Below are 16883 nucleotides of genomic sequence, written 5' to 3'. Positions count from 1 at the left end.
ATGCAACACCAAATTCAGCGCAGCTCTTCTTGTGATGTTAGCATAAGTTATGCAAAACCTCTTAAACATATGTACAGAGCCCGCTTGACAAAGATAAGTCTTTAATACATAGTGTGACATGTTACTTTGCATTGTAGATTATTTCACAGAATCATGTGCAAGTGTGAAGAATATATTTATAACAGAGATAATTAATTATTCTTTGCAATAAATTTACTAAACTTTAATTTAGTGATCAAGACTTAGTATTGTAATGAAGTTAAGCTGGTAGGGCAGTCACCTATTATCCCCAGGGTTGGTGGTCCAACTAACTGATTCCTGGCCACATGCTGAACCATCCCTGGACAAGACACTGAATCCCAAACCCTGGGTACCTTTAGGAGACCTACCTGTCCAAGAGACTTTCCCCAAGGGGATAATTAAAGTGTCAATTACTATTGTTAAACTACTAAATGTACTTGCTATATCTAAAGATAGTGTTGTTCAAATTATTAAGGTTGTGATTGACTCTGAAGGACACCTCCCTCATGATGATTCCAACTTACACAAATAAAAAAATAAAAAAATAAAAGAAAAAGAGAGAGAGAGAGAAAAAGAAAAATACAGACACAAATAAAAAAGATGCTGTCTGGTTTGCTTTGACCGTAATCGAGCGCCCCCTGTCGGCACAATCAGGCTTTAATCCCGGTCCTGTTACTGGAAACACGTCATTGTATTTCCAAAATAAATAAATGTAATGTAATCTGTCAGATTTGTCAATTTGTCTTGTAAATTGAGATGTATTATCTTTCGTTATATTTATAATATTGATAATTCCGCTGATCTAACTAAATGAATATTCATTTAATTGATGCCATTAAATAAGATTAAGTTAGACAAAGATTTGTTTTATTTTCTAGTCACCTTTATTGTGAAGAGTCCAGGCCGGAAGTCATCTTGTTGTCGCCGTTAGTGGAACACGCGCGAGGGAAGTTGAGTGTTGAATGTAAGTGGGAAGCAAGCGGCGAAGTAGATAAAGTTAGGAAGTTACCAAGTGTAGTTTGTGGTATTAACAGAAATTAATACGTCTATTACTTAGTGACCTTTTAACTCAACAAAAGTAGGTCAAATTAGCACAAGAGTCAAATAAGCAAACGTATGTGAGCGCGGGTGTGTTTGTGTTTTTATGTGGCACATGCAGGCTAACGTTAGTTAGCTAGCCACAGGTAGCTAACCTAATTCGCTACGAGTCACTGCCAAATCAAGACATCGTCCCCGTTTAGAGCTGAGCTACAGTGTATAAGAAATAATACTATTTGCCACGTAACCAAAAGAGGAAAGGTAACGTTGGGTTCTTTGCTGAGTTGTTGGGAATGACATCGCCTCCATATGATCGCAGGGGTCATGAAGCATCAGCCAACATATCGGACAGCGATTCAGAGGATGAGGTAAGTTAGCCACGTTTTTACGAAGGTGTTTTTCTTCTGCGTATTATTTATTGTCTTACTACAAATGTAAAGTGGACCCCACACTTTAAGTAATTGTGCTTACAGAACTGAAACATTCACTAATTGCAAAGTAACTTTAGATTTTTTAGGGAAATGTAAATTAAGCTGTATTACTACTTTAAAGTTGCAGTTCTTTACTAAGATGTTTATTTGTTCGCAGCGCAAGCTGCCCCTCAACCAGTTCTATCCATATATCCGATGTGCCCTGTGCTGTGGATTCCTCATCGACGCCACCACCGTCACTGAGTGCCTGCACACATGTGAGTTATGACGGACATATAACAGGCCACTTCCACAAAATACAAGTGTTGATCAAGTTGTTTTTTTGCAAATAGTTGTAAGTGCAGTCATGGGTACTTTGTACATAAAGATTCAGAACGACAGGTGCTATTAATTATAAATGAGACCTGGATTTGTAGCTCTATGCATTTCTAGACAGACCTCTAGATGGCAGCCAACTACTCCACAATAAAAAGTTGATAAATATGTAACTTGAAGCAAAAGTCAAACATTCTGTGTCTGTGACAAGTACACAGAATCTAAATAATATGTGAATTGTAACATCATAGTTTAATTTTAACAAAAACAAAGCTGGTGAAACAGTATTGTTTTATTCTGTGTATAATTATTATAATTGATAAAATATCCACAAGAAAAATGGATACATCTCAATTAAAAAAGACACTACTGTGGAAAGCTGGTAACAAAATTCATAGAGTACAAGTGACAGTTAGGCAAGGCCTTATCAAGATCACCTGACCCTGTGGCATCACAGGTCACTCTTATACTAAGTTCCTCTGTAATGTTTTAATCAAACAGTTCATAACAAATAATTAAACGCTAGCTATTTTGTCAATCCTCTACCCCGCTGCGTAATATAAAGGCTTACACACACATTGAATAAAGCTGCACACTTTATTGGTCCCCTAAAGGGGTATATTAAGGTGCCACAACAGTAGAATCAAAATGAAATCAAAATCATCAGAAAATAATACATTGATGTAGTACAAATTACAGATTAATAATTCTATAATTATTATTATTATTATTATTATTACTATTATTATTATTGTTACTACGTCAGATATCTAAGGAAATAAACCTAAATGTGAAGGGGAGAGGTTACCAGCACTTCACCCTCAGAGTGAATGTTTACCTCTTACTTCCCTAACCTACATCAAATATTTAAGTAAATAAACATGACCTTAAACTTGAGGGGAGATGTTACCAGCACTTCACCCTCACAGTGAGTCTTTACCGCTCACTTCCCTAATTTACATCAAATATCTAGGGAAATAAAGGCAAACTTAAACTGAGGGGAGAGGTTACCAGCACTTCACCCTCAGAGTGAATGTTTACCACTTACTTCCCTAAACTAGATCAAATGTCTACGTAAATAAACATGACCTTAAACTTGAGGGGAGAGGTTACCAGCACTTCACCCTCACAGTGAGTCTTTACCACTCACTTCCCTAATTTACATCAAATATCTAGGGAAATAAAGGCAAACTTAAACTGGGGGGAGAGGTTACCAGCACTTCACCCTCAGAGTGAATGTTTACCACTTACTTCCCTAACCTACATCAAATATCTAGGAAAATAAAGGCAAACTTAAACTGGGGGGAGAGGTTACCAGCACTTCACCCTCAGAGTGAATGTTTACCACTTACTTCCCTAACCTACATCAAATGTCTAAGGAAATGAATGTAAACTTAAACTGAGGGGAGAGGTTACCAGCACTTCACCCTCAGAGTGAATGTTTACCACTTACTTCCATAATCTACATCAAATATCTAAGAAAATAAAGGCAAACTTAAACTGAGGGGAGAGGTTACCAGCACTTCACCCTCACAGTGAGTCTTTACCACTCACTTCCCTAATTTACATCAAATATCTAGGGAAATAAAGGCAAACTTAAACTGGGGGGAGAGGTTACCAGCACTTCACCCTCAGAGTGAATGTTTACCACTTACTTCCCTAACCTACATCAAATGTCTAAGGAAATTAATGTAAACTTAAACTGAGGGGAGAGGTTACCAGCACTTCACCCTCAGAGTGAATGTTTACCACTCACTTCCCTAACCTACATCAAATATTTAAGTAAATAAACATGACCTTAAACTTGAGGGGAGAGGTTACCAGTACTTCACTCTCACAGTGAGTCTTTACCACTCACTTCCCTAATTTACATCAAATATCTAGGGAAATAAAGCCAAACTTAAACTGGGGGGAGAGGTTACCAGCACTTCACCCTCAGAGTGAGTGTTAACCTTTTACTTCCCTAACCTACATCAATTGACTAAGGAAATGAATGTAAACTTAAACTGAGGGGAGAGGTTACCAGCACTTCACCCTCACAGTGAATGTTTACCACTTACTTCCCTAAACTACATCAAATATCTAAGTAAATAAACATGACCTTAAACTTGAGGGGAGAGGTTACCAGCACTTCACCCTCACAGTGAGTCTTTACCACTCACTTCCCTAATTTACATCAAATATCTAGGGAAATAAAGGCAAACTTAAACTGGGGGGAGAGGTTACCAGCACTTCACCCTCAGAGTGAATGTTTACCACTTACTTCCCTAACCTACATCAAATATCTAGGAAAATAAAGGCAAACTTAAACTGAGGGGAGAGGTTACCAGCACTTCACCCTCAGAGTGAATGTTTACCACTTACTTCCCTAAACTACATCAAATATCTAAGTAAATAAACATGACCTTAAACTTGAGGGGAGAGGTTACCAGCACTTCACCCTCACAGTGAGTCTTTACCACTCACTTCCCTAACCTACATCAAATGTCTAGGAAAATAAAGGCAAACTCGAACAGAGGGGAGAGGTTACCAGCACTTCACCCTCAGAGTGAATGTTTACCACTTACTTCCCTAACCTACATCAAATGTCTAAGGAAATGAATGTAAACTTAAACTGAGGGGAGAGGTTACCAGCACTTCACCCTCAGAGTGAGTGTTTACCACTTACTTCCCTAATTTACATCAAATATCTAGGGAAATAAAGCCAAACTTAAACTGGGGGGAGAGGTTACCAGCACTTCACCCTCAGAGTGAGTGTTTACCTTTTACTTCCCTAACCTACATCAATTGACTAAGGAAATGAATGTAAACTTAAACTGAGGGGAGAGGTTACCAGCACTTCACTCTCAGAGTGAGTCTTTACCACTCACTTCCCTAATTTACATCAATTATCTAGGGAAATAAAGGCAAACTTAAACTGAGGGGAGAGGTTACCAGCACTTCACCCTCACAGTGAATGTTTACCTCTTACTTCCCCAAACTACATCAAATATCTAAGTAAATAAACATGACCTTAAACTTGAGGGGAGAGGTTACCAGCACTTCACTCTCACAGTGAGTCTTTACCACTCACTTCCCCTAATTTACATCAAATATCTAGGGAAATAAAGGCAAACTTAAACTGAGGGGAGAGGTTACCAGCACTTCACCCTCAGAGTGAATGTTTACCACTTACTTCCCTAACCTACATCAAATGTCTAAGGAAATGAATGTAAACTTAAACTGAGGGGAGAGGTTACCAGCACTTCACCCTCAGAGTGAATGTTTACCACTCACTTCCCTAATTTACATCAAATATCTAGGGAAATAAAGGCAAACTTAAACTGAGGGGAGAGGTTACCAGCACTTCACCCTCACAGTGAGTCTTTACCACTCACTTCCCTAACCTACATCAAATATTTAAGTAAATAAACATGACCTTGAACTTGAGGGGAGAGGTTACCAGCACTTCACCCTCAGAGTGAATGTTTACCACTTACTTCCCTAAACTACATCAATTATCTTAGTAAGTAAACATGACCTTAAACTTGAGGGGAGAGGTTACCAGCACTTCACCCTCACAGTGAGTCTTTACCACTCACTTCCCTAATTTACATCAAATATCTAGGGAAATAAAGGCAAACTTAAACTGGGGGGAGAGGTTACCAGCACTTCACCCTCAGAGTGAGTCTTTACCACTCACTTCCCTAACCTACATCAAATATTTAAGTAAATAAACATGACCTTGAACTTGAGGGGAGAGGTTATCAGCACTTCACCCTCAGAGTGAATGTTTACCACTTACTTCCCTAAACTACATCAATTATCTTAGTAAGTAAACATGACCTTAAACTTGAGGGGAGAGGTTACCAGCACTTCACCCTCACAGTGAGTCTTTACCACTCACTTCCCTAACCTACATCAAATATTTAAATAAATAAACATGACCTTGAACTTGAGGGGAGAGGTTACCAGCACTTCACCCTCAGAGTGAATGTTTACCACTTACTTCCCTAACCTACATCAAATATCTAGGAAAATAAAGGCAAACTTAAATTGAGGGAAGATGTTACCAGCACTTCACCCTCACAGTGAATGTTTACCACTCACTTCCCTAATTTACATCAAATATCTAGGGAAATAAAGGGAAACTTAAACTGGGGGGAGAGGTTACCAGCACTTCACCCTCAGAGTGAATGTTTACCTCTTACTTCCCTAACCGACATCAAATATCTAGGGAAATAAAGGCAAACTTAAATTGAGGGAAGATGTTACCAGCACTTCACCCTCACAGTGAATGTTTACCACTCACTTCCCTAATTTACATCAAATATCTAGGGAAATAAAGGCAAACTTAAACTGGGGGGAGAGGTTACCAGCACTTCACCCTCAGAGTGAATGTTTACCACTTACTTCCCTAAACTACATCAAATATCTAAGTAAATAAACATGACCTTAAACTTGAGGGGAGAGGTTACCAGCACTTCACCCTCACAGTGAGTCTTTACCACTCACTTCCCTAATTTACATCAAATATCTAGGGAAATAAAGGCAAACTTAAACTGGGGGGAGAGGTTACCAGCACTTCACCCTCAGAGTGAATGTTTACCACTTATTCCCTAAACTACATCAAATATTTAAGTAAATAAACATGACCTTAAACTTGAGGGGAGAGGTTACCAGCACTTCACCCTCACAGTGAGTCTTTACCACTCACTTCCCTAACCTACATCAAATATTTAAGTAAATAAACATGACCTTAAACTTGAGGGGAGAGGTTACCAGCACTTCACCCTCAGAGTGAATGTTTACCACTTACTTCCCTAACCTACATCAAATATCTAGGAAAATAAAGGCAAACTTAAACTGAGGGGAGAGGTTACCAGCACTTCACCCTCACAGTGAATGTTTACCACTCACTTCCCTAATTTACATCAAATATCTAGGAAAATAGAGGCAAACTTAAACTGGGGGGAGAGGTTACCAGCACTTCACCCTCAGAGTGAATGTTTACCACTCACTTCCCTAAACTACATCAAATGTCTAAGTAAATAAACATGACCTTAAACTTGAGGGGAGAGGTTACCAGCACTTCACCCTCACAGTGAGTCTTTACCACTCACTTCCCTAACCTACATCAAATATTTAAGTAAATAAACATGACCTTAAACTTGAGGGGAGAGGTTACCAGCACTTCACCCTCACAGTGAGTCTTTACCACTCACTTCCCTAATTTACATCAAATATCTAGGAAAATAAAGGCAAACTTAAACTGAGGGGAGAGGTTACCAGCACTTCACCCTCAGAGTGAATGTTTACCACTTACTTCCCTAACCTACATCAAATGTCTAAGGAAATGAATGTAAACTTAAACTGAGGGGAGAGGTTACCAGCACTTCACCCTCAGAGTGAATGTTTACCACTTACTTCCCTAACCTACATCAAATGTCTAAGGAAATGAATGTAAACTTAAACTGAGGGGAGAGGTTACCAGCACTTCACCCTCACAGTGAGTCTTTACCACTCACTTCCCTAATTTACATCAAATATCTAGGAAAATAAAGGCAAACTTAACAGAGGGGAGAGGTTACCAGCACTTCACCCTCAGAGTGAGTGTTTACCACTTACTTCCCTAACCTACATCAAATGTCTAAGGATTGAATGTAAACTTAAACTGAGGGGAGAGGTTACCAGCACTTCACCCTCACAGTGAGTCTTTACCACTCACTTCCCTAATTTACATCAAATATCTAGGGAAATAAAGGCAAACTTAAACTGGGGGGAGAGGTTACCAGCACTTCACCCTCAGAGTGAATGTTTACCTCTTACTTCCCTAAACTACATCAAATATCTAAGTAAATAAACATGACCTTAAACTTGAGGGGAGAGGTTACCAGCACTTCACCCTCAGAGTGAGTCTTTACCACTCACTTCCCTAATTTACATCAAATATCTAGGGAAATAAAGGCAAACTTAAACTGAGGGGAGAGGTTACCAGCACTTCACCCTCAGAGTGAATGTTTACCTCTTACTTCCCTAACCTACATCAAATATCTAGGAAAATAAACATGACCTTAAACTTGAGGGGAGAGGTTACCAGCACTTCACCCTCACAGTGAGTCTTTACCACTCACTTCCCTAATTTACATCAAATATCTAGGGAAATAAAGGCAAACTTAAACTGGGGGGAGAGGTTACCAGCACTTCACCCTCACAGTGAATGTTTACCACTTACTTCCCTAAACTACATCAAATATCTAAGTAAGTAAACATGACCTTAAACTTGAGGGGAGAGGTTACCAGCACTTCACCCTCACAGTGAGTCTTTACCACTCACTTCCCTAATTTACATCAAATATCTAGGGAAATAAAGGCAAACTTAAACTGGGGGGAGAGGTTACCAGCACTTCACCCTCAGAGTGAATGTTTACCACTTACTTCCCTAACCTACATCAAATGTCTAAGGAAATGAATGTAAACTTAAACTGGGGGGAGAGGTTACCAGCACTTCACCCTCAGAGTGAATGTTTACCACTTACTTCCCTAAACTACATCAAATATTTAAGTAAATAAACATGACCTTAAACTTGAGGGGAGAGGTTACCAGCACTTCACCCTCACAGTGAGTCTTTACCACTCACTTCCCTAATTTACATCAAATATCTAGGGAAATAAAGGCAAACTTAAACTGGGGGGAGAGGTTACCAGCACTTCACCCTCACAGTGAGTCTTTACCACTCACTTCCCTAACCTACATCAAATATTTAAGTAAATAAACATGACCTTAAACTTGAGGGGAGAGGTTATCAGCACTTCACCCTCAGAGTGAATGGTTACCACTTACTTCCCTAACCTACATGAAATATGTAGGAAAATAAAGGCAAACTTAAATTGAGGGGAGAGGTTACCAGCACTTCACCCTCACAGTGAATGTTTACCACTCACTTCCCTAATTTACATCAAATATCTAGGAAAATAAAGGCAAACTTAAACTGGGGGGAGAGGTTACCAGCACTTCACCCTTAGAGTGAATGTTTACCACTCAGTTCCCTAAACTACATCAAATGTCTAAGTAAATAAACATGACCTTAAACTTGAGGGGAGAGGTTACCAGCACTTCACCCTCACAGTGAGTCTTTACCACTCACTTCCCTAACCTACATCAAATATTTAAGTAAATAAACATGACCTTAAACTTGAGGGGAGAGGTTACCAGCACTTCACCCTCACAGTGAGTCTTTACCACTCACTTCCCTAATTTACATCAAATATCTAGGAAAATAAAGGCAAACTTAAACTGAGGGGAGAGGTTACCAGCACTTCACCCTCAGAGTGAATGTTTACCACTTACTTCCCTAACCTACATCAAATGTCTAAGGAAATAAAGGCAAACTTAAACTGGGGGGAGAGGTTACCAGCACTTCACCCTCAGAGTGAATGTTTACCTCTTACTTCCCTAACCTACATCAAATATCTAGGAAAATAAAGGCAAACTTAAACTGAGGGGAGAAGTTACCAGCACTTCACCCTCAGAGTGAATGTTTACCACTTATTCCCTAAACTACATCAAATATTTAAGTAAATAAACATGACCTTAAACTTGAGGGGAGAGGTTACCAGCACTTCACCCTCACAGTGAGTCTTTACCACTCACTTCCCTAACCTACATCAAATATTTAAGTAAATAAACATGACCTTAAACTTGAGGGGAGAGGTTACCAGCACTTCACCCTCACAGTGAGTCTTTACCACTCACTTCCCTAATTTACATCAAATATCTATAAAAATAAAGGCAAACTTAAACTGAGGGGAGAGGTTACCAGCACTTCACCCTCAGAGTGAATGTTTACCACTTATTCCCTAAACTACATCAAATATTTAAGTAAATAAACATGACCTTAAACTTGAGGGGAGAGGTTACCAGCACTTCACCCTCACAGTGAGTCTTTACCACTTACTTCCCTAACCTACATCAAATGTCTAAGGAAATGAATGTAAACTTAAACTGAGGGGAGAGGTTACCAGCACTTCACCCTCACAGTGAGTCTTTACCACTCACTTCCCTAATTTACATCAAATATCTAGGCAAATAAAGGCAAACTTAACAGAGGGGAGAGGTTACCAGCACTTCACCCTCAGAGTGAGTGTTTACCACTTACTTCCCTAACCTACATCAAATGTCTAAGGATTGAATGTAAACTTAAACTGAGGGGAGAGGTTACCAGCACTTCACCCTCACAGTGAGTCTTTACCACTCACTTCCCTAATTTACATCAAATATCTAGGGAAATAAAGGCAAACTTAAACTGGGGGGAGAGGTTACCAGCACTTCACCCTCAGAGTGAATGTTTACCTCTTACTTCCCTAAACTACATCAAATATTTAAGTAAATAAACATGACCTTAAACTTGAGGGGAGAGGTTACCAGCACTTCACCCTCAGAGTGAATGTTTACCACTTACTTCCCTAACCTACATCAAATGTCTAAGGAAATTAATGTAAACTTAAACTGAGGGGAGAGGTTACCAGCACTTCACCCTCACAGTGAGTCTTTACCACTCACTTCCCTAATTTACATCAAATATCTAGGAAAATAAAGGCAAACTTAACAGAGGGGAGAGGTTACCAGCACTTCACCCTCAGAGTGAGTGTTTACCACTTACTTCCCTAACCTACATCAAATGTCTAAGGATTGAATGTAAACTTAAACTGAGGGGAGAGGTTACCAGCACTTCACCCTCACAGTGAGTCTTTACCACTCACTTCCCTAATTTACATGAAATATCTAGGGAAATAAAGGCAAACTTAAACTGGGGGGAGAGGTTACCAGCACTTCACCCTCAGTGTGAATGTTTACCTCTTACTTCCCTAAACTACATCAAATATCTAAGTAAATAAACATGACCTTAAACTTGAGGGGAGAGGTTACCAGCACTTCACCCTCACAGTGAGTCTTTACCACTCACTTCCCTAATTTACATCAAATATCTAGGGAAATAAAGGCAAACTTAAACTGAGGGGAGAGGTTACCAGCACTTCACCCTCAGAGTGAATGTTTACCTCTTACTTCCCTAATTTACATCAAATATCTAGGAAAATAAACATGACCTTAAACTTGAGGGGAGAGGTTACCAGCACTTCACCCTCACAGTGAGTCTTTACCACTCACTTCCCTAATTTACATCAAATATCTAGGGAAATAAAGGCAAACTTAAACTGGGGGGAGAGGTTACCAGCACTTCACCCTCACAGTGAATGTTTACCACTTACTTCCCTAAACTACATCAAATATCTAAGTAAATAAACATGACCTTAAACTTGAGGGGAGAGGTTACCAGCACTTCACCCTCACAGTGAGTCTTTACCACTCACTTCCCTAATTTACATCAAATATCTAGGGAAATAAAGGCAAACTTAAACTGGGGGGAGAGGTTACCAGCACTTCACCCTCAGAGTGAATGTTTACCACTTACTTCCCTAACCTACATCAAATGTCTAAGGAAATGAATGTAAACTTAAACTGAGGGGAGAGGTTACCAGCACTTCACCCTCAGAGTGAATGTTTACCACTTACTTCCCTAAACTACATCAAATATTTAAGTAAATAAACATGACCTTAAACTTGAGGGGAGAGGTTACCAGCACTTTACCCTCACAGTGAGTCTTTACCACTCACTTCCCTTATTTACATCAAATATCTAGGGAAATAAAGGCAAACTTAAACTGGGGGGAGAGGTTACCAGCACTTCACCCTCACAGTGAGTCTTCACCACTCACTTCCCTAACCTACATCAAATATTTAAGTAAATAAACATGACCTTAAACTTGAGGGGAGAGGTTATCAGCACTTCACCCTCAGAGTGAATGGTTACCACTTACTTCCCTAACCTACATGAAATATGTAGGAAAATAAAGGCAAACTTAAATTGAGGGGAGAGGTTACCAGCACTTCACCCTCACAGTGAATGTTTACCACTCACTTCCCTAATTTACATCAAATATCTAGGAAAATAAAGGCAAACTTAAACTGGGGGGAGAGGTTACCAGCACTTCACCCTTAGAGTGAATGTTTACCACTCAGTTCCCTAAACTACATCAAATGTCTAAGTAAATAAACATGACCTTAAACTTGAGGGGAGAGGTTACCAGCACTTCACCCTCACAGTGAGTCTTTACCACTCACTTCCCTAACCTACATCAAATATTTAAGTAAATAAACATGACCTTAAACTTGAGGGGAGAGGTTACCAGCACTTCACCCTCACAGTGAGTCTTTACCACTCACTTCCCTAATTTACATCAAATATCTAGGAAAATAAAGGCAAACTTAAACTGAGGGGAGAGGTTACCAGCACTTCACCCTCAGAGTGAATGTTTACGACTTACTTCCCTAACCTACATCAAATGTCTAAGGAAATAAAGGCAAACTTAAAATGAGGGGAGAGGTTACCAGCACTTCACCCTCAGAGTGAATGTTTACCTCTTACTTCCCTAACCTACATCAAATATCTAGGAAAATAAAGGCAAACTTAAACTGAGGGGAGAGGTTACCAGCACTTCACCCTCAGAGTGAATGTTTACCACTTATTCCCTAAACTACATCAAATATTTAAGTAAATAAACATGACCTTAAACTTGAGGGGAGAGGTTACCAGCACTTCACCCTCACAGTGAGTCTTTACCACTCACTTCCCTAACCTACATCAAATATTTAAGTAAATAAACATGACCTTAAACTTGAGGGGAGAGGTTACCAGCACTTCACCCTCACAGTGAGTCTTTACCACTCACTTCCCTAATCTACATCAAATATCTATAAAAATAAGGCAAACTTAAACTGAGGGGAGAGGTTACCAGCACTTCACCCTCAGAGTGAATGTTACCACTTATTCCCTAAACTACATCAAATATTTAAGTAAATAAACATGACCTTAAACTTGAGGGGAGAGGTTACCAGCACTTCACCCTCACAGTGAGTCTTTACCACTCACTTCCCTAACCTACATCAAATGTCTAAGGAAATGAATGTAAACTTAAACTGAGGGGAGAGGTTACCAGCACTTCACCCTCACAGTGAGTCTTTACCACTCACTTCCCTAATTTACATCAAATATCTAGGCAAATAAAGGCAAACTTAACAGAGGGGAGAGGTTACCAGCACTTCACCCTCAGAGTGAATGTTTACCACTTACTTCCCTAACCTACATCAAATGTCTAAGGATTGAATGTAAACTTAAACTGAGGGGAGAGGTTACCAGCACTTCACCCTCACAGTGAGTCTTTACCACTCACTTCCCTAACCTACATCAAATATTTAAGTAAATAAACATGACCTTAAGTGAATGTTTACCACTTACTTCCCTAACCTACATCAAATATCTAGGAAAATAAAGGCAAACTTAAACTGAGGGGAGAGGTTACCAGCACTTCACCCTCAGAGTGAATGTTTACCACTTATTTCCTTAACCTACATCAAATATCTAAGTAAATAAACATGACCTTAAACTTGAGGGGAGAGGTTACCAGCACTTCACCCTCAGAGTGAATGTTTACCACTTACTTCCCTAAACTACATCAAATATCTAAGTAAATAAACATGACCTTAAACTTTCGGGAGAGGGTTACCAGCACTTCACCCTCACAGTGACTCTTTACCATTCACTTCCCTAATTAACACAAAATATCTAGGGAAATAAAGGCAAACTTAAACTGGGGGGAGAGGTTACCAGCACTTCACCCTCAGAGTGAATGTTTACCACTTACTTCCCTAAACTACATCAAATGTCTAGGAAAATAAAGGCAAACTTAAACTGAGGGGAGAGGTTACCAGCACTTCACCCTCAGAGTGAATGTTTACCTCTTACTTCCCTAAACTACATCAAATATCTAAGTAAATAAACATGACCTTAAACTTGAGGGGAGAGGTTACCAGCACTTGACCCTCACAGTGAGTCTTTACCACTCACTTCCCTAATTTACATCAAATATCTAGGAAAATAAAGGCAAACTTAAACTGAGGGGAGAGGTTAGCAACACTTCAACCTCAGAGTGAATGTTTACCACTCACTTCCCTAAACTACATCAAATGACTAAGGAAATGAATGTAAACTTAAACTGGGGGGAGAGGTTACCAGCACTTCACCCTCACAGTGAATGTTTACCACTTACTTCCCTAATTTACATCAAATATCTAGGGAAATAAAGGCAAACTTAAACTGAGGGGAGAGGTTACCAGCACTTCACCCTCAGAGTGAATGTTTACCTCTTATTTCCCTAAACTACATCAAATATCTAATTAATTAAACATGACCTTAAACTTGAGGGGAGAGGTTACCAGCACTTCACCCTCACAGTGAGTCTTTACCACTCACTTCCCTAATTTACATCAATATCTAGGGAAATAAAGGCAAACTTAAACTGAGGGGAGAGGTTACCAGCACTTCACCTCAGAGTGAGTGTTTACCACTTACTTCCCTAAACTACATCAAATATCGAAGTAAATAAACATGACCTTAAACTTGAGGGGAGAGGTTACCAGCATTCACCCTCAGTGAGTCTTTACCATTCACTTCCCTAAATTACATCAAATATCTAAGTAAATAAACATGACCTTAAACTTGGGGAGAGGTTACCAGCACTTCACCCTCACAATGAGTCTTTACCACTCACTTCCCTAATTTACATCAAAATCTAGGAAATAAAGGCAAACTTAAACTGGGGGGAGAGGTTACCAGCACTTCACCCCAGAGTGAATGTTTACCACTATTCCCTAAACTACATCAATGACTAAGGAAATGAATGTAAACTTAAACTGGGGGAGAGGTATCAGCATTCACCCTCAGAGTGAATGTTTACCACTCACTTCCCTAATTTACATCAAATATCTAGGGAAATAAAGGCAAACTTAAACTGAGGGGAGAGGTTACCAGCACTTCACCCTCAGAGTGAGTGTTTACGACTTACTTCCCTAAACTACATCAAATATCTAAGTAAATAAACATGACCTTAAACTTGAGGGGAGAGGTTACCAGCACTTCACCCTCAGTGAGTCTTTACCATTCACTTCCCTAAATTACATCAAATATCTAAGTAAATTAACATGACCTTAAACTTGAGGGGAGAGGTTACCAGCACTTCACCCTCACAATGAGTCTTTACCACTCACTTCCCTAATTTACATCAATATCTAGGGAAATAAAGGCAACTTAAACTGGGGGAGAGGTTACCAGCACTTCACCCTCAGAGTGAATGTTTACCACTTACTTCCCTAAACTACATCAAATGACTAAGGAAATGAATGTAAACTTAAACTGGGGGGAGAGGTTATCAGCACTTCACCCTCAGAGTGAATGTTTACCTCTTACTTCCCTAACCTACATCAAATATCTAGGAAAATAAAGGCAAACTTAAACTGAGGGGAGAGGTTACCAGCACTTCACTCTCATAGTGAATGTTTACCTCTTACTTCCCTAAACTACATCAAATATCTAAGTAAATAAACATGACCTTAAACTTGAGGGGAGAGGTTACCAGCACTTCACCCTCACAGTGAGTTTTACCACCACTTCCCTAATTTACATCAAATATCTAGGGAAATAAAGGCAAACTTAAACTGAGGGGAGAGGTTACCAGCACTTCACCCTCAGAGTGAATGTTTACCACTTACTTCCCTAATTTACATCAAATATCTAAGGAAATAAAGGCAAACTTAAACTGAGGGGAGAGGTTACCAGCACTTCACCCTCAGAGTGAATGTTTACCTCTTATCCCTAAACTACATCAATTATCTAAGTAAATAAACATGACCTTAAACTTGGGGAGAGGTTACCAGCACTTCACCCTCACAGTGAGTCTTTACCACTCACTTCCCTAACCTACATCAAATATCTAGGGAAATAAAGGCAAACTTAAACTGAGGGGAGAGGTTACCAGCACTTCACCCTCAGTGAGTCTTTACCATTCACTTCCCTAAATTACATCAAATATCTAAGTAAATAAACATGACCTTAAACTTGAGGGGAGAGGTTACCAGCACTTCACCCTCACAGTGAGTCTTTACCACTCACTTCCCTAATTTACATCAAATATCTAGGGAAATAAACGCAAACTTAAACTGGGGGGAGAGGTTACCAGCACTTCACCCTCAGTGAGTCTTTACCATTCACTTCCCTAAATTACATCAAATATCTAAGTAAATAAACATGACCTTAAACTTGAGGGGAGAGGTTACCAGCACTTCACCCTCACAGTGAGTCTTTACCACTCACTTCCCTAATTTACATCAAATATCTAGGGAAATAAACGCAAACTTAAACTGGGGGGAGAGGTTACCAGCACTTCACCCTCAGAGTGAATGTTTACCACTTACTTCCCTAAACTACATCAAATATCTAAGGAAATGAATGTAAACTTAAACTGAGGGGAGAGGTTACCAGCACTTCACCCTCAGAGTGAGTCTTTACCACTCACTTCCCTAATTTACATCAAATATCTAGGGAAATAAAGGCAAACTTAAACTGAGGGGAGAGGTTACCAGCACTTCACCCTCAGAGTGAATGTTTACCACTCACTTCCCTAACCTACATCAAATATCTAGGGAAATAAAGGCAAACTTAAACTGAGGGGAGAGGTTACCAGCACTTCACCCTCAGAGTGAATGTTTACCTCTTATTTCCCTAAACTACATCAAATATCTAAGTAAATAAACATGACCTTAAACTTGAGGGGAGAGGTTACCAGCACTTCACCCTCACAGTGAGTCTTTACCACTCACTTCCCTAATTTACATCAAATATCTAGGGAAATAAAGGCAAACTTAAACTGAGGGGAGAGGTTACCAGCACTTCACCCTCAGTGAGTCTTTACCATTCACTTCCCTAAATTACATCAAATATCTAAGTAAATAAACATGACCTTAAACTTGAGGGGAGAGGTTACCAGCACTTCACCCTCACAGTGAGTCTTTACCACTCACTTCCCTAATTTACATCAAATATCTAGGGAAATAAAGGCAAACTTAAACTGGGGGAGAGGTTACCAGCACTTCACCCTCAGAGTGAATGTTTACCACTTACTTCCCTAAACTACATCAAATGACTA

The 16883-nt window shown here is 39.5% G+C and overlaps 1 protein-coding gene across 3 annotated transcripts in view; it reads left to right on the top strand.

The window, feature by feature from the left end:
• Window positions 1-932: 932 nt before the first annotated feature.
• pcgf6 (polycomb group ring finger 6) overlaps window positions 933-16883 on the top strand; it is a 30560-nt gene continuing 14609 nt past the window's right edge. For 2 of the 3 annotated variants that reach the window (XM_026356894.1, XM_026356896.1), the window contains exons 1-2: window positions 958-1427; window positions 1648-1747. In XM_026356894.1, coding sequence (XP_026212679.1) covers window positions 1353-1427; window positions 1648-1747 — 175 coding nt within the window. In that variant the 5' untranslated portion in view covers window positions 958-1352. Of the gene's footprint in view, window positions 1428-1647; window positions 1748-16883 lie in introns of all 3 variants that reach the window. The other variant, XM_026356895.1, reaches the window with a different exon arrangement.

The sequence above is a fragment of the Anabas testudineus genome, chromosome 15, assembly GCF_900324465.2.
Source record: "Anabas testudineus chromosome 15, fAnaTes1.2, whole genome shotgun sequence".
Lineage (NCBI taxonomy): Eukaryota > Metazoa > Chordata > Actinopteri > Anabantiformes > Anabantidae > Anabas > Anabas testudineus.
This window is presented reverse-complemented; position numbering and strand designations above follow the sequence as displayed.